Raw genomic sequence first — 25136 nt, forward strand, 5'->3', positions numbered from 1 at the left:
TTGATTTCATGTATAAGAGTGTCTGTGACAATTCTTTGTGGGACTGAAAATGTTAATGTTTTTTCCTTCTAAGCCAATATCGTGAATTTTAAAGCTTTAATCATAATAAATTCAGTGATCAAAAGTTCAATAATTTCAGTCATTCTAACTATTTTTTTGTTTTGAATGGATTGTTGTCACTTTTTTCACATTTTGAATGATTTTTTTCTTTTATTTTTGTTTATGGTTAATAACCGAATAACCGAACCAAACCAAACTGAAACCGATAAATGTATATTATATTTGGTTTGGTTTTGATAATTTTAAAACCGATTAAGTTGGTTTGGTTTTGGTTTTGATCAATAACCGATCCAAAATTCCAATCCAACTCGTGAACACCCCTACCTGTAGGGCCTCATTCATGTTCATACCAAGACTCGAACCTGAGATTTCTAGTTAAAAGAGAAGCAAGTCTCATCCGCTGCATAGCATCAAAACATTTCTAGTGTTCCCTCACCAAACACACCCTTATGGCTAGTCAGCTAGATTCTGATTCTGAATTCCCCAAACTACAAGTCAAAAGGGGCAAAAAAGAAGTAGATTTATTTTTTCAAGAACTCAACATTTTTCAACCAAATAATTTCTCATGGGTTTCTTGAAATGGGTTGTTGCCTTTTCCATTCTATGCAATTTTTTAGCAACACCCACCTTATCAATTTCTTCTTTTTTGAACAAAGAGGAGTTTGCAAATATATCAGTTAATTTCTTGAATCTTGCAAAAAGACCTGAGCTTTTTGATTGGATAGTGAGAATTAGGAGGACTATTCATGAGAATCCTGAGTTGGGGTTTGAGGAATTTGAGACTAGTAAACTTATTAGAAATGAGCTTGATAAAATGGGGATTTTTTACAAGTACCCTGTTGCTGTTACTGGTGTGGTTGGTTTTATTGGAACTGGAAAACCACCCTTTGTTGCTCTGAGAGCTGATATGGATGCTCTTGCTATGCAGGTGTTTTACCAATAACTAGTTTTTATGTGTATTTCTTAAATGTGTGTGTATATTCATTTCTTGTAATGTTTTAGTCATGTTAGTATTTTTTGTTATTTTGCAATTATATTGGTTTGAAATGAGCTTAAATGGAGTGACATGGTCTGTGTGGATTCATATAGTTGACACTAACTTGGTGGGGATTGAGGTGTAGTTGTTGTTGTATTCCTTTCTTGTCAATGTTATAGTCATGTTAGTATTTAATTTTTTTTGGTCTGAGATGAGCTTAAATGGAGTGACATGGTCTACGAGGATTCAATTAGGTGACACTAACTTGGTGGGGATTGAGGCGTAATCGTTGTTGTATACTTGTATTCCTTTCTTGTCAATGTTTTTTCAGTCATGTTAGTTATGTTTTTCTTATTTGGCAATTATATTGACCTGCGATGAGCTTAAATGGAAAGATATGGTATGTGAGGATTCATATAGTTGACACTAACTTTGTGGGGATTGAGGTGTAACCACTGTTGTATTCCTTTCTTGTCAATTTTATAGTCATGTTAGTACTTTGTGTAATTTGGAATTATATTGTTTTGAGTTGAGCTTAAATGGCACGACATGGTCTGTGAGGATTCATACAGTTGACCCTAACTTGTTAGAGATTGTATGTTTTATGTGCATTTCTAAATGTCTGTACATATATTCATTTATTGTCAAGGTGTTAGTCACTTTAGTACTTTTTTTTTTAAGATTGCAATTATGTTGGACTGAGATGATCTATAATGGAGTGATATGGTCTCTGAGGATTCATGTAGCTGACCCTAACTTGTTGGAGATTGAGGCGGAGTTGTTGTTGTATTCCTTTCTTGTAAATGTTCTAGTCATGTTCTTTTTTTCTTCTTTTGCAATTATATTGGCATGAGATGAGCTTCAATGGGGTGACATGGGCTGTGAGGATTCGTATAGTTGACCCTAACTTGTTAAATATTGTTGTTGTATTCCTTTCTTGTCAATGTCAGATAGTTTAGACAAATGACAATGTGAGGTTGATCTGCCTTATTGTATATATTGATAATTTGTGGTAGATGTTTGTAACAATATGTTTTCTTTTGGGGGGAGGGGAACTCTAGATGTAAAACTCTAATATGTAACTTATTTGTGTTGCACTTTGCCTTCAATATGTTGTTGATTGGCGCAGGAGGAAGTGGACTGGGAACACAAGAGTAAAATTCCGGGCAAGATGCATGCTTGTGGACACGATGCCCATGTTGCTATGCTTTTAGGTGCTGCTAAGATTCTTCAGGAGCAGCGCGATGATTTGCAGGTTCATACTGTAGTTCTCTCTCTTTGCTTGGATTGAATCAGGGGAAGTTGCTCAATAGATAAACGTTCAGTAGTTGCTCTCAGTTACCTTTTGATATATAGAAGTTGTAGATTGTCGATAGTTCTGTTTAGAAGGGTTATCTGGACCTATGTTGCTCGGACTCTTCAAAAATGTTATCGGGTGCGTGTTGGATTCTCCAAAAGGTTTGCATTATTAGAGAATCCGACATTGGGTGCAGAAGCATTTGGAGAGTTCGAGCAGCATAGTTCTAGACCTTAATATCTTCATTCAACTGACTTGGTCCACTTGTTGCTATGGCATTTCAAACTGATTTAAGTGGATTAAGAACTCCTTGGTTAGTCGGATAACTTATACCATAAGCAATAACGCTTATGTAGCTTGTTGTGAAGATATTAGCGGCGTGTTCAAGGATTAAACAGTGGGATCAACATATATGAATAACCATGGATGTTTTTGAGTTGGGAGTCGGGGATTGACAGATCGAATTTTTGATGGCAGGGAACTGTTCTTTTGGTTTTTCAGCCAGCCGAGGAAGGAGGTGGTGGTGCAAAGAAAATGCTTGAATCTGGGATACTTGACAATGTTGATGCCATCTTTGGTCTGCATGTTTCCCCCATAAGTCCTATTGGCACAGTTGCTGCCAGTTCTGGCCCTATCATGGCTGGAAGTGGCTTCTTTGAGGCAGTAATAAAGGGGAAAGGCGGTCATGCCGCAATTCCTCAGCACACTATAGATCCAATATTAGCAGCTTCTAACATCATAGTTAGCTTACAACATCTTGTTTCGCGGGAAACTGATCCCTTGGATTCACAGGTGCGCGCTCTCACGCTCTCTCTCTCTTTCTCCTTAATCTTAGTATCATGTGAATACCAACACATGCAAATAAATCTCAAAACTTGCATATGTTCTAGTAGTTGTGCAAAGCTTATTTATACAACCACCACTACTACACCTCAGTTCCAAGCAAGTTGTAGGGTCGGCTATGTGAATCCTTACTGATCATGTTACTCTAACTAAATTCATCTCAAGCCAATATTATATGCAAATGTACGCAAGTTGTCTATATTTTTCTAAATTTCCGAAAGGCTAAACCACTCCTAAACATTGGACCTACAATAAAAGTACTTACATGTCTAAACCATATTCTCGACTAATAGTTATCGTCTATATAGATCTTTTTCTTCCACTATATCCTATGTTTCGCTAAATGTGCATGGATCGATCCCAAGAAATTGTAGATTCTTCGAGACAATTTCCTTTCATGTGATTTTAGGTTTACTATCCTATCTTTCGCTAAATGTGCATGGATCCCAAGAAATTGTAGATTCTTCGAGACAACTTCTTTCTATGTGATTTTAGGTTTACCTCGTCCTTTTTTTAACACATTCACTCACCATGGTTTCACTCACCTACCCGTGCATCGGGAGGTAGTCACAGGACATGACCAAATCATCTCAAATGATATTCTATCAATTTATACTCGATATGTGCTACTTAAACCTTCTTATGAATGTGATCATTTCTAATCTTGTATGACTGCACATTTATCTTAGCATCCTCAATTTCTTGGGATCGATGCAGAAGTGTCATATGGAATAGTAACGCTTATAAAATAAACATAATCATTTTAAATGTTCAAGAACAAGACTCATACCTTTTTCATTCTCCAAGGACTTTACTTTGACCTTTACAACTTATGTATCGATTACCTCAAAGGTGTATGATTTTGCAGGTCGTTACAGTTGCAAAGTTCAAAGGTGGTAGTGCGTTTAATGTTATACCCGACTCTGTAACAATCGGTGGAACTTTCAGGGCATTCTCAAAAGAAAGCTTCACACAACTTAAACAGAGAATCGTAGAGGTATACTTTCAATATTTGTACTTGAATGCCCAAACTATCATATGATAGTTGAAGGTTGTTCCATGGAAAGAATGTGCTATGACTATTGAATGGTAAAAACTCGACTTGTTGAGTGAAAAATTACACTGTTTATTTTCTACGTGTGTCTAATTCTTTTATATTGTGTCACCCCTTAGTAAAATTCATGGCTCCGCTACTGTTGGAAACAATTTACAGGTTATCAAACGACAAGCTGCTGTACAAAGGTGCAATGCAACAGTTGATTTTGACATAAAAAATAGGCCGTTTTACCCGGTGACAGTGAATAATAAAGCTTTGCACGAACAATTCCGAAATGTAGCTGGACAGATGCTTGGTATCGACAAGATCATAGAAATGAAACCAACGATGGGGACAGAAGATTTTTCGTTCTTTGCTGAGGCTATTCCTGGATACTTTTACTTCCTTGGAATGGTTGATGAAACTAAAGGACGATTCGAGTCAGGACACTCCCCTTTCTACAGAGTCAATGAAGATGCACTTCCATATGGTGTTGCTTTACATGCATCGTTAGCCACGACTTACCTTCTTGAACATCAGCTAAAATCAACCACTCGGGATCAAAATGTTCATGACGAGTTGTAAGGTCCTCTGGGAGAGTGGAGACCTCGCAGATGAAAATAATTTCTACTACATGCAGCCGAGCAGAAATTGGTTCCTCTCTTTCTATTTACTTGATATCTATCTAAGCTTGTCCCAAATCAAGTTAGTGTTGGAGCTAGTTTGGTTGATCATCATCCAAAAAAAGGTTATTGCCATCAGTGGTGCTATTGCCTATTGGTGAGTCATGAAGAATCTTGATCTCGTCACATAGTTATTTTCTCTTTTCAATGTGATTGATATAAACGACCCCAACTTATTTGGGACTGAGGTATAGTTGTTGTACGCTATTGATATTGAATCCCCATTGTGCTTCTCTAAGGGTACCCATAGAGACAACTGAATTGCAAACAACGTAGTTTCTTGCTTATACATTCTCTTTTTTTAGCTGAATGTATAGCTATGTTATCGATGACATAGGGTGAAACATCTCCCAAACACCCAAAAATGGTGTTGAATTTCAAGAGATGAATTATGTTAACTTGTATTAGTTTCTTTCTAGGCTAAATGGTCTGGTGAACCCTTGTACTTGTACCCGTTTGTATTGTGAATCCTTCTACTTACCCCTTTGTCATCTGAACCCCCGAACTCATTTAAAGTCAACATGTTGAACCCTTTCAACTCATCATGACTCTCAATCGCGCTGATATCACATTCTATGTAAGATAAATTTTGCCACATCATTTTTTATTTTTTATAATAATTTCTTTTTGGACAAAAAATCATAAAGTTTTGATTCAAACTTTACAAAAAAAAGATTAATTATTCTTCTAAATTAAAATTTTGGGTCTCCCTACATCATTTGCCATTTTCACCGTGAAAAGGCCCAGTTGCCAAAGAAATTTGCCGTTGCCACCACTCCTCTTGCCGGCGAGACCACAAATACTCTCTCCCTCATCTGTCTTCGTCGCACACTTTCACCATTTTTGTTACCTCATCCTTCTCCAACCTCCAAAAACCATAAGCCATTGCACCAGCTCCTTGCCCCTCTCCACTGTCTTCCTTTTTCCATACCATCGACGACTCCTGCGAACCACCAAGGACCCCTATGCTCTCCATCCTCTCTGGTGTACCAGAAGGCCAGAAAATTTCTCATTGCCTCCGGTGTACTAGCATACTCCTCGCCGCCTCTCTGGTGTACAAGACCACCTAAAGAAGATGAAAGAAAGAAAAAAAGAGGGTTGGAAAAAAAATGGATATGGCTGAAAAAAGTGGGTCGTTGGGTGAAGAAGAAGGGTTTCAATTTTCTTTTTTTATGTTTATTATTTTACTCTTTTAATTTAAATATTTTTAAAATTTAAATATGATGTTCACTTGCCTTAATAGGCGTGTGGTCTCACTCTCTTGCCAACTCAATCATATTAATGCCACATAAGCATGGTCAACGATCAAAAGGACTTGATATATTGCGTTTTATTATGTAAGGGTTCAAATGACAAAGGGGTAAGTAGAAGGATTCACAATAAAAACAGGTACAAGTATAGGTATCCACCAAACCATTTTGCCTTCTTTCTATGATAAGGTACAATATTGTATTAATGTTTAGAACCACTGAACCAATAAGGTAACACAAGTATAAAGGGAACTTAACCCATAAACTTCAAATTTTGGATCCCCATATACTTGCAGAGTGTATTTTTTACCAACCAAATGCTGTCGAAAATGCCTACCAAATGAAACTATCAGAATGATCCCACTGAACTAATAGAACATCATAAGGTAACCTCTGTACCGAAACATTCTATCATGTTTATCTGCTCTACTAGCATAGCAAGAGCAACAAGGATGACTCCGAGAATCATCAAACTATTAATAGCATACCAAGAATAAAAATGATAGAGAAGTATAAAAGACGGAAGGATAAAATTCAATTAATTCTTGCAAAACAGAACGTAATCATTCATCCTACAAACACCAGTAATAAGCTAGTCTTCTCTCATTATGAGGTTTGAGAATCAAAATTTATAAACATCACAAAGATGAAAACTTTTGAAGCAGTAACTTCTCAACCTAAAGTAACTGAAGTTCTCGTCTACTTCTCAGAAGAGTTTGGTCCTCTCTTCTTTCCAAAGCCAACAACTGCAAGCAGACATAAGCAGCAATCCATAAGAAACAAATTTCATATGTCAAAAAGAGAAGCTTCAAAAAGTTAACAAGCATAATAAAGCACACATACAAGTATCAACCTAATACAGATAAAAGGTAAACACAAAAGAAACATCACAGCCACTTGTTCATTAAAAAATCCAACAGACTCAATGCTAGAATCATACAATGATGGGAAGAGAAATAGGAAACCTCAAATTAAACACCACGGATACTTTACAGAAGATCTGCAATCAGATCTCTCATCTAGAATACTACTTAGTAGCAGAGATGCAGGAAAAACTTAGGCGGATTAGGGAGATATCCTTTAAGGTAAAATTTCCCCAGAACTTTTATAACCAGCATACAAGCATATAATTATTATACTCAAGTATCTGCACGTCTAAGTGAGGTACATAAGCACTTTGAAAACACATTTAGTCTCTGAACATCATTGTGTATGTCTACAGATGTTAACAGTTACATTACTTGATTCTTTAAAAGAAGAAACGAAGTAGTATATCACTGTGTTAAGATCATATACTGCACTTAAAAGAAACAGATGAACTCAAACTAAACCACAGAGATATTATATACATTATAAAGATGTGACAGTCCCCAAAGTAGACTAGAATGCTTAATAGCTAAGATTCAAAGGTTTATTAGGGAGGTTCCATACAAGGTGAAATTTAATTTAGAACATACATACACCAGCAAAGCTGCTTCTACAGAAATGAACAATCTTGAATACTCAAGTATATGGACCATGCATAAGTGATTTGTACAGAGACACAGACACACACATACTCTTATGTATAATTGTGTGCGACTACAGTTGATTAACAGATCGAATCTGGTTTAAGCTTTCCCTAATCTTGAAATGGATGTGTTAATGTCAACTAATATACATTTGGCAAATTCATATACATTTGCATGTGCAGATGGATACCACAGAAACAATAAAAAAAATTAAGCTAGAAGGTATTGTGTACCAATGAAACAACTACTACTTCCAGACAAAAGATTAAAACTTGGTTAAAGGCGTAAACTTTATTAGTTTTTACTTACATATAGGCATAAATTTAATTAGTTTTTACTTGAATATACAATTCAAGCATGAGGCAGTAAACATCCATTCATAAAGTGAAATAACAAAAGGAAAGCAAGGTTACCAGCAGTAACGAATCTGCGATTGTATTGCATACGCTTGTGTGCACGTCCTCTTGGCTTCTTCTTCTTATCCTGCTTTGCAACCTTTGGTGTTTGCCCCCTAACCTTACCGGCACGAGCAAGTGATCCGTGAACCTTACCTACAATTAACAATATCAAAAACTACAAATCAATCCTCATTCAACAACAACAACAACTACAACAACATCCGTCCCAATTTAACTGTCTTTGCTTCCCTTTGTCCACTCTACATGACAAATTTAAGATCACAACATTCAAAATTCCGTCTTTATTTCCTAAAACTCCGTGCACAGTTAAATTAAGACACTTAAATTGGCTATATGATCTTCTATGTGGATGAAGATCCATTAATTATAGTTCCATTACACTACGGAATAATTGTACCTATTCTGAGAAAAAATGGCAAAAATTGAAAAAACTGACAATGAAGAGAAATGTATTTAAGAGTCGCCGGAGCTTACCCATGGTTGATTTCTGAGTCGCCGGTCGTCGGAGAAGCTGCGAATCGTTTGGAAGCTGCAAAAGTTGGAATACTAGGGTTAGGGTTTTTGGGAGAGTTGAATTTATAGGGAAGCTTTTAAGGCGTGAAACTGTACTGGGCCTTTGTTGTGAAAAGTTGGGCCTTAGGTAAAGAGTCCAAACGATGACCCGAAGCATGTGATCCAATTGGAAAATTAATTGGCCCGATCGACTGAAAATAATTACATGTATAACTTACGGAAATCTCATATATTTGGGGGCTAATTACATCATATCCAGGAATTTTTCCAATTACAAAATCTCAAAATTTCCATTGCTCTCGGATACATTCATTGGTTGTCTGATACATTACTTAATAGGAGGGATGTATTTGAGAGAGAAGATAGAGATGTATTCAAGAGAAGATAGAGATGTATCCGAGGGGGATAGGAATGTATTCAAGAGGATATAGATGTATCTGAAAGTAGGGTTGTTCATGGTTATGGTTACAAAATCAAACCAAACCAAACCACAATCTTAACCAAACGATTTAAAAACCCAATATTTTGGTTAGGTTTGATTTTAAATTTCGAAAACCGATACTATTTGGTTTAATTTTGATTTCACTAAAAAAATCGCAAAAATAACCAAATCGATCTGAAAAATTATATATATAAATTTTATAATTATTATATTATTCATAAGTAAAATATAAATATTTTGTTAAATTTTAATTAATTTTAAGTCTTTAACTTTATCATTTTTAAGCCCAACTATTAAAATCCTAAGAGCAAGTCCATCAAAATTCGTTATTTTAGTCTTGCCTATCATAGTTCACATCAGATAGTCATACATTCTCTAGATTGAATCATTTTGTTCGTGTAATATTAAGTTATTAACTCTAGTGTTGTTTAATTAAATCCACAGTAGCTTTTCGATGGACTTCTCATGTACTAGGTGTCTATGTCTATCGAGATGGTATGCCCTCAACAAATTTATTATTTTCAAATCGAAAAAATGAACCAAACCGACACTAATCAAACCGATAGCTATTTTTTTCGTTGGGTTTGGTTTGGTTTTTGAAATATAAGAACCGATTAAATTGGTTTGATTTTGGTTTTAACCAATAACCGATTCAAATCGAACCATGAACACCCCTATTTGAGAGGGGATGGAGATGCATCTGAGAGGATAGGGATGTATCCGAAAGGGGATGCAATGTGTCCAAGAGGGAATTTTGTAATTTTTTTTAAATGATAGGAAATTTTAGAGATTGTGATATATTAAGTTGTGTATTTATGTAATTTTTCCTAATTACATTGCTAGTGAAATATACAAAATATATATATTGGCTATTATTTTAATAGATGGCTATTTATGTTAATTGCTCCTTTCTCTCCCTCTTTTTCATTTTTGTTAGATTTATAATTTATATATTTGGTCCTATAGAGTATAGTTAATTCTCAATACTATTTTCTGGTTCTAAATGCTTGATGCAATTTTTGTTGACATATTTGTAATTTTTCCTGTTTTATATGTTCAATAGTCGAGATGTATTAAATTTTTATACTTTATTGATTTTGATAAAAAAAAAAAAAAAACTATATTGAATGTCATAAAACAAAATTGATGTACTTATATTTTATTACCGTATTTAGATTTGTCTTTTTAGTGTATTAGGGCGATTAAAATATTTCTTTATAACTCTAGTTCTTATTATCATCATTTGTTATAGATTGAATTAATAAAGAAGTATTTTGATTGTAATAATATGTTAAGGATTGAAATAATGTACAGTTAAATTCTCTTTCATCATTGAAACACGACCTCTCTATCATATGTTTTTTCATATATAAGTCAATGATGTCTTAAACTATAGGTGACAATAATCTCTATAATGTTATATTTATGTGTTCACATGCTTCATTCACTTGTTGTTGCTTTGTTTATGTCAAGTAGGGTTGCATATCGGTCGGTTCAGTTCGGTTTTGAAGTTTATCGATTTGGCTTATTGATTATCGGTTTGTAGAGATGCTAAACCGTTATAGAACCATTAAGATATTGGCTTATCGGTTATCGATTTTTGATCGTTATCGATTTAACAGTTAAAATTTGTCACACAAAAAAAAACATTGAAAATCACTTGGAAACAAGGTGACAAACCAAATAAACCATGCACATGAATTCACAAGTTACATCTTGCTAAAAAACAAATACTTTTACGTTGTAGAATAACCAAGTGTTTGAGACAACAAAAAATAAAAGTAGGAAACCAAACTCTAAATCAAGTACCTAATATACAAAATCGTGTAAATATAACTATTTAATTTACTATCGGATTATCGGTTAACCAAGAACCGATAACACGATAACAAAAAAAATCAAAACCGTTATCAAAACTGCTAAACCAATAACCCAATACTGATAAACCAATAACTTTTTTTCGATTCAATTTTGAACAGCCCTATTCAAGTCTTTCATGCTACTTATACGATTCATATGCTTTCACTTAAGATGTCTATTGTATCCATTTGATAATATCTCATGTCTTCGTCGAAGATGTTCATGTACTTTTATTTGAACTATCTATTTTCTTTGTGTTAAATACCATACGTGAATGCATTGAGCGTCACTTGTAAATCATTCTCAATAAATACAACTTGTAAGTCACATTCCATGAATCCATGTCCAAGAAATACAATTTATAAACCACATTCATCATTCGTGACTTAAATTTCTCAATTCCACAATATTATACCTACTTCTAATTTGTGTCTGAAGTTATCGATTTAAAATCAAATTGATTTTAAAGTTGAATTATTTATTAGAACATCCAATTTGAATCTCATAATTGATACCTTGCTCTTAAATATTAAAACCCTTTGATTTATGTGAACTATCAAAATTTTCCTAACTCTTGCAATATTATATCAAATGAACTACTTATAGTTAAAAAACAAAATAGCAAAATATCATAAAAGGTCATATTTATAAATATCACATTTCTATGTCTCTTTTATAAATAAATATTTGTGATTATATATCACCACAAACGATACGATACAATTAAATTTGAGTAACGATAAAAAGTAAAATATTATATTTAAACTAACATTACAATACAATACGTGTAACGCAAACCTTCCAAACAAGTTGTTATACGTGTCACGCTTATATAGCAAACCACATCATATTACAGTAGATCCTATATATAGGATATCTTCCCCCAATCGGTAAAAAAATAAAATACTTAGCAAAAACAAAAAACCGAACAGTTAATTAAAAAAAATAGTAATAGTTCCAATTAGAGACCGGAGAGAAGAAGAGACGGCACCGGAAAAATGGATTTGTTGCCGGCGGAATCATCACCGATACTGCCGAAGAAGCACAGATTTCGTTCACTGAAGCTTGTAAATGTGAATATGGATGAAGTATTATCGGAAACGCCGCAAGGGGTTGAATACGGGAAGCTCGAAAATGGGTTAACTTACTATGTCCGATCCAATTCTAAACCGAAAATGAGAGCTGCACTTGCACTTGCTGTGAAAGCTGGGTATGCCCTAATTGTGTTTTTGAATACCTCTTTATGTTGTTAGTTAGTTAGTTTGTTTTTACAATTGTGTGATATATACTGTGATTGATTTGTGATTTTTGACTGTACACTGGTTTGTTTATGATAAGAGTGTTGTGCAAGTTTTACCGTGTTTGTATGTTTGTGTTATTCCATGTCGAATGAGAGGATTGAGTTGCACCATGAAAATTGAACAATTTTTCTATCAATGCCAACCCCAATTATTTTTTAATTTTGATAAATGTGGTGTATGTGCTGTGCACCTCAACTAATTTCACGGAATACATGTCACGTTCCACTAGCAACAGGTACTAGGACCAGGTAACCATGTCCATCAAGGATAGGATAGATGGGAAGAATGCCAACCCCAATGAACAATAGATTGGATTAAGCTATGTAAACTGATATTGAAAATTATTTTTACTTTGAGTATTGGGTTAACTTATTATGTCTGATCCAATTCTAAACTCAAAATGAGAACTGCACTTGCTCTTGCTGTTAAAGCTGGGTATGTCCTATTTTTAAAAAATACCCTTTATGTTGTTAATTTGATTTGATTAATCCCTTTTAGTTTGTTTTTACGATCGTATAATTCTTTTACTGTTCATGTGTTGTGCGTAATTTGTGTTTTTATCGTACACTAGTTTGTTTGATAGAGTGTTGTGCAAGTTTACTGTGGTTGTCTGGTTATTTTACTCAAATGTTGATAATGTGGGGGCTGGTAGCAGCAAGAAAATTGAACAATTGTCTAGCAAAGCCAACCCCAATTAACAATATTTGATTGGATTAAGTTATGTAAATAATTTTACTTCAAGAAATTCCTAATTGTCTATCTATCTCTGAGATATTTGTATTTTTTAAATTTAATGGATACACAAGCGATAGAGCTTTCACTTGTTCAAATACTAGCAATTTAGGTGAAGCAGGGTTCTTTCTAGATCTAGCTAAAAGGATGTGACAATATGCAAAGACAAAATGCGTCACCTTATAGAAATTTCTCCCTCCCTTAGTCCCTTCCAATTTGTTTGTTTTACTTTCTTTTTAGTCCATTTAAAATGAACGTCTCTTTTATTTTTTGGCAACTCTTTAATTTCACCATTCCGCATTGCATGTTACATTTTGGTACTTTCTATATATCTCTAGTTTAAGACCACAAGATTCAAAAATCTTCTTTACTTTCTTAAACTTCGTGCCAAGTCAAAATCATACAAACAAATTAAAATGAAGGGAGTAATAGTTTTAGCTTGCGTTTGGACATGCACTATGAATTCATGACATGTTTTGGAATTCCAAATCATGGTGCCCCCAAGGCCTAGCTCGAGTGGAAAAAGGTGGAAGATTTGTGGCTTAGGTCGCAGGTTCAAGCCCCACACCACGCAAAGCGATGCCTTGTATTTAAGTGGAGAAGGGTAGAGGGGCGGGCCCATTATCCACCAAGTTTAGAAGGTTGTGATTGGTCCAAACGGATTTCTCGGTTATCAAAAATAAAATAAAATTCCAAATCATGATTTCAATTTTTTTAAAGGTATAACTTGACCCATACGTTTATTTGTAAAAAAAATAAGACATCATTTTATATTTTGCAAAAAAAGACTCGTGCTCGGTGTGAAGAGATTGTCTGTACCTTGTGTAATGAAGGATTATATTAAAGAATAACTAGTTACTAATATTGTTGACTAGTGGATCTTTATAAAATTGTGCGTATTTGGAAGTTTGTAATCACAAACATTTATTTATAAAGTAACATATACGATTTATCAATGATGCACCTTAGGATATTACGATACTTTGTTTATGAACTATGATTTTTTATTTGGTAAGATTGTATAAGAATTGGGAAAATTTTGATAGTTTTTCACAACTTGTGGGGTTTTCATGTTTATGAGAAAAATGCAACTTAAAAAATCTAAATTACATGTCCAAACAAAACTTCAACTTCAAATCAATCCGATTTCAAATTCTCAGTCTGATTTCAAATCACGATTCCATATCGCAGGTCCAAACAGGCCCTTATAATATAATTGGACTAAATAAAAAAATCTTTTCGAGTTGCGTGATAACTTTTTCTTCTTCTCGATTAGTCTAAATTAATTTGGTTGACCCTTTTTTAAAAAAAAAGATTACAGATCTAGTAACATAATAAAGTAAAATTCATTTTTGCAGTCAGTATACAAAATGTAAGGCTTATTGAATTCTTGCTATTTCAGCAGAGCATAAAATCAACTGCTTTTACTGCTTCAAGACTCTTTCTTCTGGGCTAAGATGAGAAGGAGCTTTCTACATAATTATTTTATGAGTAATGGGCTAAGATATTATAATTATTGGTAAATTAGCTCCAGATAATGGTTAAACAAAAAACTCTAGTCCTTTGCAACTTTCTTGATTGTTTGCTCAATCAGTTTGTATCACTCTGGCACAACAAGAAACAAGACCTTTTGGTTGTTAAATCACATGTAAATCATGCTGCATAGAGCAAAACTCAACCTAGATAATGGAGAAGTTGCATATCCTACATTGGTTCAAACTTCCTTTCAAATTCTCTGGCTTCCGATTCTCTTTGTAATCTTTCAAATATTAACTCAATCTGGTGCTTCCATTAACTCCAATTCTTTTTGTAATCTTGCAAAACTTGCACATTGGTTTGACTCCAACTTTGCTTCATTGTTACCTAACTAGTCAGTGCTTTCTTCCTTTATGATAGCTGACGTGCTAGTTGTTTTGATAAGAGATAGTTGACGTGCTAATTAAGTTCAAGGTCTTAATCCATTGCAGCTCAGTTTTAGAAGAAGAGGAAGAACGCGGAGTTGCTCACATTGTTGAGCATCTTGCTTTTAGTGCCACAGAGAAATACACAAATCACGATATCGTCAAGTTTCTAGAGAGTATTGGGGCAGAATTTGGTGCTTGCCAGAATGCAGTGACTTCTGCCGATGAAACTGTTTATGAGCTATTTGTCCCTGTAGACAAACCTGAACTATTGTCTCAGGCGATCTCGGTGTTGGCTGAGTTCAGTTCAGAGGTGCATACAGTGCCTTTCTAATGGTATCATTTAGATCATATCAAGTTTTCTTATATAACTTTGCTATATGTAGGTCAGAGTGTCACCGGATGACTTGGAAAAGGAAAGAGGAGCAGTAATGGAAGAGTATAGAGGAACCAGGAATGCCAATGGAAGGATGCAGGATGCACACTGGGTTCTCATGATGGAAGGTTCAAAGGTAACATTTCTAGCTCTTCTTGACTTCTTATCAGTTCCACTTGTCCTTTTCTCCACCCATATACAGTATTTTTTCTTTGAATGCACTGTATTTACTAGAGAGAAACCTAAAGCACAATAAGATGGCTAGTTATATTACTCTTTAACAAGATGGAAATGGTCTTCATATAAAGCTATGAGTTGTTTTCTTTTCAACTTTTTTTTAATTACTAATATTTTTTAATAAGAAAGCAATGCTATGAGCTGTTCTCTTTTTATTTTTATTTGGTTTTGGGACTAGCATTGTGTATGAGTTGACAGACTCATGAATATACCATAAATAATTGAAAGAGCTAATATGTTGTCTTCCATTGCTGATTTTAAACATGTTGTTGAAGTTATATCCTCAACTGACTGCTCTCATCCTGATCTCCTTATTTATTAGTATGCTGAGCGGCTGCCTATTGGACTGGAAAGGGTGATCCGAACAGTTTCTCCTCAGATAGTAAAGCAATTTTACAGGAAGTGGTACCATTTGCAGAATATGGCCGTGATTGCTGTTGGGGACTTTCCTGATACGCAGGTTCGTAGACTGTTGCTGTCTCCTTCCTGAAATATTTCATACTTCCCTTTTCTGTCTGTCCCAATCATCTGATTTATTTCCATCAATAACAATATCGATCATGTTGAAATTATTGAAGTGATATATAGATCTGTTTATATATATATCTAAATTGCTCGACATCATAAATAATTCAAAATCATTTCTCAGTTTCTGACATATCCAACAGGGATAAATAATACTTGATATCTAATCCTAAACCTCTGCCCAAGACTTTAGTGGATCAACTCATAAATGAGATGGAGTTAACCTAGATCTAATCTTTACATAAAGTCTTGGAATTAGACATTATCAACCATATTAATCATTTGCCTTTCTCTTTGACAGAGTGTTGTTGAGTTGATAAAAACACACTTTGGACAGAAGATTTCAGCAGTTGATCCTCCTCTTATACCTTACTATTCGGTTCCATCACACGATGAGCCACGGTTTTCATGCTTTGTGGAATCTGAGGCAGCTGGGGTTAGTATTCTGCAAATCTTTCATCAGTCACAGTAGATACATTGTGCCTTCATGCTGCTCTGGGTCTAAGACGTTTCTTTTGAAATGGCTTGTAACAGTCGGCAGTGATGATCAGTTGCAAAATGCCTGTGGAAGAGCTCAAGACAGTGAAAGATTACCGGGAATTGCTCACTGAATCCATGTTTTTTCATGCTTTAAACCAGAGATTTTTTAAAATATCTCGTAACAAAGATCCTCCTTATTATTCTTGCTCGGCTGCAGCGGATATCCTTGTTCGTCCAGTTAAGGCCTATATAATGACATCTTCCTGTAAAGAGAAGGGTACTGTTGAGGCCTTAGAATCAATGTTGACAGAGGTGTGTTTCCAAATCCTTTCGAATTATGTTCTGCTTTCTAGTTGTTTCTAATACCTTGTTTCCAGGTTGCTAGAGTAAGAATTCATGGTTTTTCTGAACGTGAAATATCTGTTGTTCGGGCTCTGCTGATGTCAGAGATTGAGTCTGCATATTTGGAGCGAGATCAAATGCAATCAACAAGTTTACGTGATGAATATTTGCAGGTGCATCTAATTACTTCCCTTCCTTTCTTTCAAGTTGCTTTGCCACAAACCTCTTCAATTGGGTGAATCTCAAGTGATTTTGTTTTTTCTGTGTAGCATTTTCTTCGAAATGAACCTGTTGTTGGGATTGAGTATGAGGCACAGCTCCAGAAAACTCTTCTACCCCGTGAGTGTCTGCTAGTATTTCACTTTCGTTTATGAGTTCTTATATATTTTTGAAACAGCATTGTATTTAGGAGGGAAAAGAGGGAATGAAAGAGAATCTTGTTCTCATTTCACCTGATGGAGGGGATATTAATATTGCTAAATCTTTTTTGATTGAATAGATATATCAGCATCTGAGGTGTCCAAATACTCTGAGAAGTTTCGGACTTCAACTAGCTGCGTTGTAAAAACAATTGAGCCCCGAGCAACTGCTGCAGTGGATGATTTAAAAGCTGTTGTAATGAAGATTAATTCTCTTGAAAGAGAAAAAAGTCTTCCTCCTTGGGATGATGAAAACATCCCAGAAGAAATTGTCTGTGCAAAACCGGATCCAGGGTAAACTATATCACGTTTAACTTTCATAATATCTTATTTTACCTAGTACCAGTTCTGCATACATAACAGACAGAGTCTCGCAACTCATTATATTGTTTATATGTAGGCTACTATTTTATAAAATTTAGAAATGCAGTTCATCTGTGTTTATATATTTTGCTTTGACACTTGTGATGTGATCTTCAAGGCAATGCATAGTTCTTAGCAGATGTCCTTGATAACTTCTTCTCTACTACTATTTGCTACTCTGTTACAACAACAGTAGCATACCCAGTGTAATCTCACAAAATGGGGTCAGGAGGGGAGGGTAGAGTGTACACAAACTATACGGCTACTTCCGAGGTAGAGAGGCTGTTTCAGATATACCCTCGGCTCAATAAGAAACAACAAATAGTAATGGAAGTACAAGAATCAACAGATAGTAACAAAAACAATAGATAGTAAAAGAACAATATCACAACAAAATAATACGACAGTCGAAGTACAAGAAACAACCAATACTAACAGAAATGGAAGGACAAGAAACTACAAGAGTAATACTATGACTACTAACGACCAATGCACTCTTACCTACTAACTGGGTATGACTTCCACGCTAACTAGATTCTGGAGTAAAATCTATTTTCTTTTATCAAACTAGGATGTCAAAGAGAACAGTTAAGCCTGACCTACCCCTCAAAAATAATAGAACTATTGAGCTTGTGCAATGAGCTACTGTACTGTCCATTGTATATTGAAGGCAAAATTAAAAAGTGCGTTCATATTATTGATAACCTCACTTGTAGCATTTCACTGGGTATGTTGTTGTTCATATTATTGATTATTACTTCATTTATCAGCAATACTTTGCATTCTCAGAGATGAAAGACTAAAAAGAAGATATTTTTTGTTCCACCTATATCTAAAGAAAATACCCTAGGATGATAATTACCTGCGGACAAAGCAACACTATCTGGATGATTTTCTCTGGGAAGACAATTTGCCCACATTAACTTAGTAGGCTGTCGTTTAAGCACCTTCTGTCACTCCAACATTTCCTCAGACTTGGTCATCAAGTTTACAGATTTGCTCTCCTAAAAGAAAAACAATCATGTGGCAGTTTCAGTCTCCTTCTTGCCATGATATATGCTGAAATTGATCCTAGTTTCTTTTTTCAGGCATATAATAGAGCAGCTTGAATATTCCAACATTGGAGCCACTGAGTTGATTTTATCGAATGGAATGCGAGTTTGCTATAAATCTACTGACTTCCTTGATGACCAGGTAAATTTTCCTAGGCACAGAGTAAGCTGGAGACATTTTATGAGATTTCTATTCAGCGGTCTCCATGTCTTATTTCTCTTTGGAGATGAAGTTTTCTTATCAACCTTCCTTTTAGGTGCTGTCATAGACTAGTGAATGGATGTCACGGATAGTCGTTCTTGTCATTGAAATGGTAGTTTGGTAAAAATGTACCTTAAGAATGCTCATGAAACATATGCAGCACTGATTTGGCTCAGTAACGTGCCATTGCAGATAATTAAGTTTTTTATTTCTTTCTAGTTACTAGAGCAATGCTTCTTCTTTCTTTACCAAGCCAATATCTCCATCCCAAAATTCCCCTGAGTTGTGAAATCTAGCTCTCACTGCTCATTAAAGAGATTCATTTTAAAAGAAGATACCTCTAGGAATAGTAACTCTGGAAACACATTGGTTTTTGAGTCCAAGTTGATGTGGTACTTGTTATTCCTATTAACATCTTGTTTAAATAGGTTTTATTCACAGGGTTCTCGTATGGGGGTTTGTCTGAACTCCCTGAGAATGAATACTTTTCATGTTCAATGGGTTCAACCATTGCTGGAGAAATTGGTATATTTGGTTATAGACCATCAGTCCTCATGGATATGCTTGCTGGAAAAAGAGCTGAAGTTGGTACAAAACTTGGAGCATATATGAGAACTTTTTCTGGTGATTGTTCACCTTCAGACTTAGAAACTGCATTGCAGGTTAGACCATTTTCTTGAAGTGCACATGGCATCTGTTTTGTCATCATGTATCTCTCTCTCTCTACATATATATGTGTCATTCTAAATTTATGTATATTACATAAGAAAACAAAAGGCATGCAGGACTAAATGATAAATCCTCCATCTCAGTTGTCTCAAGGTAAATTCTGCCAAATTCAGATTAGTTGGTTGGACCTAGAAAGCATTGAGCAGGAGTTTGAAGATACATAATGATTCCTTATGAACCTTCGCAGACGATTCATGAAGATTTCTATTCAAAGAGTAGTTATAAAATTTTCTTGATCGAGTATGCCGTTCATGTCATTAAGTACCAATATTACAAGGAATCATGTGGGGGTGTCTCTATAAGAGTACGGAATCCTAAATATTAAGGTTTGGATATACAAATAGAATTACCAGTATGGGTTTTCATAAATCTAACATTATCATAAACGTCACAAGCTTATAATATGTTACTAAAGAAATTATCACTTGACAAGTGATCACAATCCAACTATCTTTTCAGAGTGAGGCCATGTGTTTTTCTAAAACTATGTTTCAAGTGAGTGCTATTAATGGAATTTCAACAACTTTAAGGCAGATAATAGCAACAATGGCGTACTGTGTCTGCCTGTCTGCCCATGGTAGTTTGTTTTTCGGTAAGAGGAGCTATTCCAAAGTCAGATTTTTTTTAGGTAGCCACTTATCAGAATCGTGGTCCTCTAAAATTTTCAAAGTAATGGCGCTTAGCTGTTGATTGAGTAGCTCTGATTGGCGGGATCTCAAACTTTAGCTGCTTCCAATGTTTTTTGTTTTGCAAAATTTATGTTGAAAACCAGTTTCTTGAGTGATCTCTTATGTAAAGTTCTCTCCCATCAATTGAAAATATACTTTCTAAATAATAGTAGCAAGATTGTTTAAAAGATACCAATTGTTAAAATAATAGTATTAAAAAAAGAACATTACTTTAACCTTGGTGGCAGAGTTACTCGATATATGTGTTGGTGGGAGATAGTAAGTGCATCGTCGAATTAGTTGATGTGCGCGCAGGCTGACCCAGACACCATGGTTATCCCAAAAAAACACCACTTTAATTAAGTTTAAGTGGTTGTCTTGGTCTTTAACCTTAATTTTGTATTTTTGTTTGTCCTACTTGTATGTGATATTCTCTTCTTGCATTCTGCAACTTCTCAGCTTGTATATCAACTTTTCACAACAACCGTTGAGCCCGGAGAAGAAGATGTCAAAATTGTGATGCAAATGGCCGAAGAAGCCATACGTGCTCAGGAGAGAGATCCTTACACTGCATTTGCGAACCGAGTGAGGGAGCTCAATTATGGAAACTCCTACTTCTTCAGGGTAATATGATTTTCAATCTGCATTGCCAACTCTGTAATGACGGGGGTATTCATGACTTACATAGTAGAGTATTTTCTTGCAGCCAATCAAATATAATGACCTTCGGAAAGTCAACCCATATAAAGCTTGCGAATATTTCAATAGTTGCTTCAAGGACCCCTCAACTTTTACGGTGGTGATTGTTGGGAATATTGACCCTTCTATAGCATGTCCATTGATGTTACAGTACTTGGTACGTACTATGATTTCTAATGATGTTGGTCTGTAGAATTGTTTAGCATCTGTCATTGGTTTATTCTTCACTATGCAGGGTGGAATTCCAAGGCCTCCTGAAGCAGTTCTACGTTTCAGCCGTGATGACCTCAAAGGCTTGCCTTTCCAGTTCCCTACGACAATAACTAGGTGGTCCCAATGTTATTTTCTCTCTAATTAATAATGTAGTAAGCTATGCCCTTTCAATTAATGAAGCTAATTGATTGAAGGATACCTTAGCTTCAAAGACTTTACCTTTGCACCTTGTCCTTTTCCATTGTTCTCTCTCTCCTGACGCCTTGAGGTTTTTGAGTTGGGGGCATGGTTAGGGAGTCCTAATGATATGATGTTTATTATATATTGTTCTTCCGAAACTAGCAAATTATATACAGACAAACACATGTATATCCTTTATACTTCTTTGTTTTGTTTTCTTTATTTTGATGAACAGGTGTGTGTGTGTGTGTCTTTGAATACTTGATCAGGAGAGGATTCCTGTTCAGTGTGTGAAGTTACTGCAGTTTGGCCTGGAACAATTGGTTACACTTTTTCATAACACCTTCCCCGAAAAATAAAATAAAAACATAAAAAGAGAAGATCCAACTTGATTAGGGGCCTAGGGTTCCCAGTGTTAGTGTTCATTTTCGTCTATGTGATAAACTATTGAAGTTCTATGATGTGCTTTATGTGCAAAAAAACACCCTCATTTAATGTGTTGCATGTGATTGTAGAGAAGTTGTTCGGAGCCCAATGGTGGAAGCACAATGCTCGGTGCAGTTATGCTTTCCTGTCGAGTTAAAGAATGAAAACATGGTACGTGGTTTAGATACCTAATATTAGATCTATATATTCTTAAGCTTTGTGTTACATTGACATGTATACCATCTCATCTTATTTACAGATGGAAGATGTTCATTTTGTTGGATTTTTGAGCAAGCTTCTGGAAACAAAGATAGTACAGGTTCTCCGCTTCAAGTATGGACAGGTGTGTACGTGTGTAATCTGTGTGATATTCTGTAATTCATTTCGTTAATTTGTTACTCTTGGAACTTTTTGTGCCTTAGATTTATTCTGCTGGAGTTTCTGTTTTTCTTGGCGGCAATAAGCCCTCCAGAGTTGGCAATATCCGTGGAGATATTAGTATAAATTTCTCCTGTGATCCAGACATCTCATCGACATTGGTATGTTTGCAATTTTTTATCTGCATGTTGCAAAAAATGGTTAGCAAATCCTAACATCACAAATTCTTGACAAGGTTGATCTTGCTTTGGAGGAAATATTACATCTTCAAGAGGAAGGACCCTCAATTGACGATGTTATGGCCGTGCTAGAAATCGAGCAAAGAGCACATGAAAATGGGTTACAGGTGACGTTCTACAGAATCTTTGTCTATAGAGGATCAAAGTTTCATTGATTGCAAATATTGTGAGAAGATGGATATGAAGTATTACAGATATAATCTATAGTACTAAGCTCCAAATTTCTGCTGTCTAAATTTTAGAGTTTGAATGTCCATTTAATCCACTGCTGATTGCTGTCTTTTTTTCAGGAGAATTACTATTGGCTAGATAGAATATTGCGCAGTTACCAGTCACGGATCTATTCTGGTGACATTGGCAATTCTTTTAAGGTTCGTTTTTAGTTCAAGTGCTTGTACAATTCCTTAAATGCAGTCTGCTAAGTCTGGTGCTTCTTGTTCCTTGTGCATGTTGATGTTATCCCATTATTTGTCATCAATGCCTGTCTGAAATAAACGACCGTTGTGATTTCAGGATTGTAGACTTACGGTGTGTTGAATATGCACCAACACAACCCATCAGTTTTTCCTTATCAAAAAAAATATACAAAATGCACTAACAGTTGTAAATTGGGTTTCCTCCAGATTTTCATCCTAGTTGGTTTACTTTGTTAATCTGTATCTAAAGAATGCGTCCTGACATGTTTATGAATACTCTCAAATGTGGCTCCTTTTTATTTTGTGTTCCTGGGTTATTCTTTCTTCCGGAAAAGGGGGAAGAAAGAACATGCAAAGTCAAATATAAGAAGTTGTTTGGAAAATTTAAGATGTAAATGCTTAACTCTCTTTTTTCGTAAAAGCTCCCTTTCACTTCCACAGTGGAGCCTTTGGAGTTTGCCATATAGTTCTTCCTTTGAAACTCTCCCTTTCACTGCCACAGTGGACCCTTCGGAGTTTGGCATATAGTTCTTCCTTTTAAACTTCTGTAATTTCAACTATGTTCAGATATTGCCTTAGAATAGAATATCCTATGGGACAACACCTTTTGTAATTTGTTTAATTTTCTTATGCAGATCCAAGATGCTGCACGTTCCAAAGTGAGAAGTATCCTGACGCCATTAACTGCCCAACTAGCCTTGCAAAGAATTTTACCGTTCCCTTGTAAAAAGCAGTATACTGTAGTAATTTTGATGCCTCAGGCATCTCATATTAAAAGGTTGAAGTCATTGATGCAATTTGTACCCAAGAGTTATTCAAGAGATGCAAAGGTTAGTTTCATGAAGTTCTCATATTTCCTCTTCCAGCATCATGATCTAATCTACGTTTATATTTATAATATCTTCCCTCTTCATGTGTCCCTTGCCATGGAAAGAAAGAAAAAGAGAATCTGATCTTCAGCCTTGCCCCATCCTTCAGCACTTTAAACAAGAAAAGCTACATAACATCGACAAGTTCACTTAGGTTGTCGCATGCCTGAAGCCTTTACTCTATTCGTGTACAAGCATGCCAGTTAATTAAACATGTTCTAGTGCTTTTGCCTAATATTTTTAAGTTACGCACAACTTAGTTTCATATCTTGGACCTCTAAAATTAATACACATGCATGAATATAAAGTTAACATATTGGTGCTATTTGCTCTTAAGTAGATTTCTTTCCTAGGCTGTACTTTATACATCCATAATCTTCAACGGTCAACCTTCGAAGTCATTCTTCATGTTCTGCTTTTTTATAATGTCTTGCCTACTTTTTCAGATTCTGGCTGGAATTGCCGGTGTGACGGTTTTAGCCCTCAGTTTATGGAAATACTCACGAAGTACACTGAAATCGTAGTAGAGATCTTTGCTGAGAAAATAGACTTGGAGGGAAACTGTTGAAAATGTAAGCAATGTTCTACACTTGCTTATCCAACCCAAAAGTAGTACAGTCAAATGGCTTGCATGCCTCACATTTTTTGCCAAAACATCTGTTCATACTCAGCTTTGGCCTTCTTGTACCATATATCGATGCGCCATTGTTATCGACAACTGTTATAAAGAACATTAGGTTGTGCCAGGATTAATACGCTTAGAAAGTTGATAATCATTGTGCTTGCACTAATGTATCAACCAAAGTCTTTAAAGAATGTGTCTTCTTGGGTTTGATCCCTACCTTATAATTGAGAAAGTATGAGGTTCTTTTTTCCTCTTTGGGTTACGTGCAATTTTCGTCTCTTTGGTTTGGAGATTCCATGTTTGTTCTTTGTTTAATCGTCGCTTTGGTAGCAGGTTGACTTGAGAAAGTTGTCAAATCGGTTGAAAGAATTGAAAGGAATACTGAGAAATGAGCTTCAAAGATTGAACTTTCACTTTCAATAGTCAGAAAAAAGCGTTGATGGCACCAATCTTGATCGTTTCGAAAGGTTTTTTCCTATTAATGAGTACACATATGCGGCCTTAGTATTAAACAAAGAATTAGAAGGGCTACAAGTGAAGTATTCAAAAAAAATACTATTCCTATACAAGGATTTTAGTATGAAGTTAGGTTTTATAGTTTAAACTTCAAACAAAAGTGTCTATAATTAGATTTTGGAGCCACCAGATCAAACTTGAGACAAAAATATTTGAAGTTTTGCTTGTTTCCAAACTAGGTTAAGTTTGATTTTGACTACAATTAAAAGTGACTAAATCATAAAAAATAAAATCACACGCAAATATATACTAGTTAATTAGTTATATAGCTATAGTTTTAGTTAATTACCAATCACGACCAACATTCAGTGATAATTACGTGGACTGGGGTTTTGAGTTTGTATAATTTACACATTTA

At 35.1% G+C, this 25136-nt stretch overlaps 3 protein-coding genes across 4 annotated transcripts; 2 read left to right on the top strand and 1 right to left on the bottom strand.

The window, feature by feature from the left end:
* Positions 1–557: 557 nt before the first annotated feature.
* Positions 558–4828, top strand: LOC125811713 (IAA-amino acid hydrolase ILR1-like 4). Its single transcript, XM_049491245.1, has 5 exons — positions 558–988; positions 2166–2291; positions 2811–3125; positions 4045–4173; positions 4390–4828. The coding sequence occupies exons 1-5, from the start codon at positions 626–628 to the stop codon at positions 4795–4797; spliced, it is 1341 nt and encodes a 446-aa protein (XP_049347202.1). The 5' UTR covers positions 558–625; the 3' UTR covers positions 4798–4828.
* Positions 4829–6658: 1830 nt separating this feature from the next.
* On the bottom strand, positions 6659–8668 carry LOC125811537 (40S ribosomal protein S30). Its single transcript, XM_049491043.1, has 3 exons — positions 8550–8668; positions 8070–8207; positions 6659–6891 (listed from the first exon to the last, which is right to left on the bottom strand). The coding sequence occupies exons 1-3, from the start codon at positions 8551–8553 to the stop codon at positions 6845–6847; spliced, it is 189 nt and encodes a 62-aa protein (XP_049347000.1). The 5' UTR covers positions 8554–8668; the 3' UTR covers positions 6659–6844.
* A 3144-nt stretch (positions 8669–11812) lies between these two features.
* LOC125811439 (zinc protease PQQL-like) lies at positions 11813–24517 on the top strand. 2 transcript variants are annotated; one of them, XM_049490931.1, is made up of 22 exons: positions 11872–12083; positions 12610–12626; positions 14891–15137; positions 15211–15336; positions 15760–15897; positions 16264–16398; positions 16497–16754; positions 16820–16957; positions 17054–17123; positions 17284–17497; positions 18655–18760; positions 19249–19482; positions 20677–20841; positions 20924–21073; positions 21152–21243; positions 21825–21906; positions 21995–22078; positions 22158–22274; positions 22349–22459; positions 22643–22723; positions 23404–23598; positions 24084–24517. In XM_049490931.1, exons 1-22 carry the CDS (start codon positions 11889–11891, stop codon positions 24159–24161), a joined length of 3033 nt encoding a protein of 1010 aa, XP_049346888.1. In that variant the 5' UTR covers positions 11872–11888; the 3' UTR covers positions 24162–24517. The 2 variants fall into 2 exon arrangements, with proteins under 2 accessions (XP_049346886.1, XP_049346888.1); XM_049490929.1 differs by lacking the exon at positions 12610–12626 and having other exon boundaries at positions 11813–12100.
* The last annotated feature ends 619 nt before the right edge of the window (positions 24518–25136 follow it).

Source organism: Solanum verrucosum, unplaced genomic scaffold, assembly GCF_900185275.1.
Source record: "Solanum verrucosum unplaced genomic scaffold, falcon-dt-bn FXZP01000238.1, whole genome shotgun sequence".
In the NCBI taxonomy this organism is placed as follows: domain Eukaryota; kingdom Viridiplantae; phylum Streptophyta; class Magnoliopsida; order Solanales; family Solanaceae; genus Solanum; species Solanum verrucosum.

Bases quoted from the DNA above. Each gene is read 5' to 3' on its own strand.
- LOC125811713 (XM_049491245.1), top strand. From the start codon at position 626: ATGGGTTTCTTGAAATGGGTTGTTGCCTTTTCCATTCTATGCAATTTT. The intron at 2,292-2,810 runs GTTCATACTGTA...TTTTGATGGCAG, and splicing joins AGCAGCGCGATGATTTGCAG to GGAACTGTTCTTTTGGTTTT. The intron at 3,126-4,044 runs GTGCGCGCTCTC...ATGATTTTGCAG, and splicing joins CTGATCCCTTGGATTCACAG to GTCGTTACAGTTGCAAAGTT.
- LOC125811537 (XM_049491043.1), bottom strand. The intron at 6,892-8,069 runs GTAACCTTGCTT...GTCTGCTTGCAG, and splicing joins TCGCAGATTCGTTACTGCTG to TTGTTGGCTTTGGAAAGAAG.
- LOC125811439 (XM_049490929.1), top strand. From the start codon at position 11,889: ATGGATTTGTTGCCGGCGGAATCATCACCGATACTGCCGAAGAAGCAC. The intron at 16,958-17,053 runs GTGCATCTAATT...TTTTCTGTGTAG, and splicing joins TACGTGATGAATATTTGCAG to CATTTTCTTCGAAATGAACC. The intron at 22,275-22,348 runs GTATGTTTGCAA...ATTCTTGACAAG, and splicing joins CAGACATCTCATCGACATTG to GTTGATCTTGCTTTGGAGGA.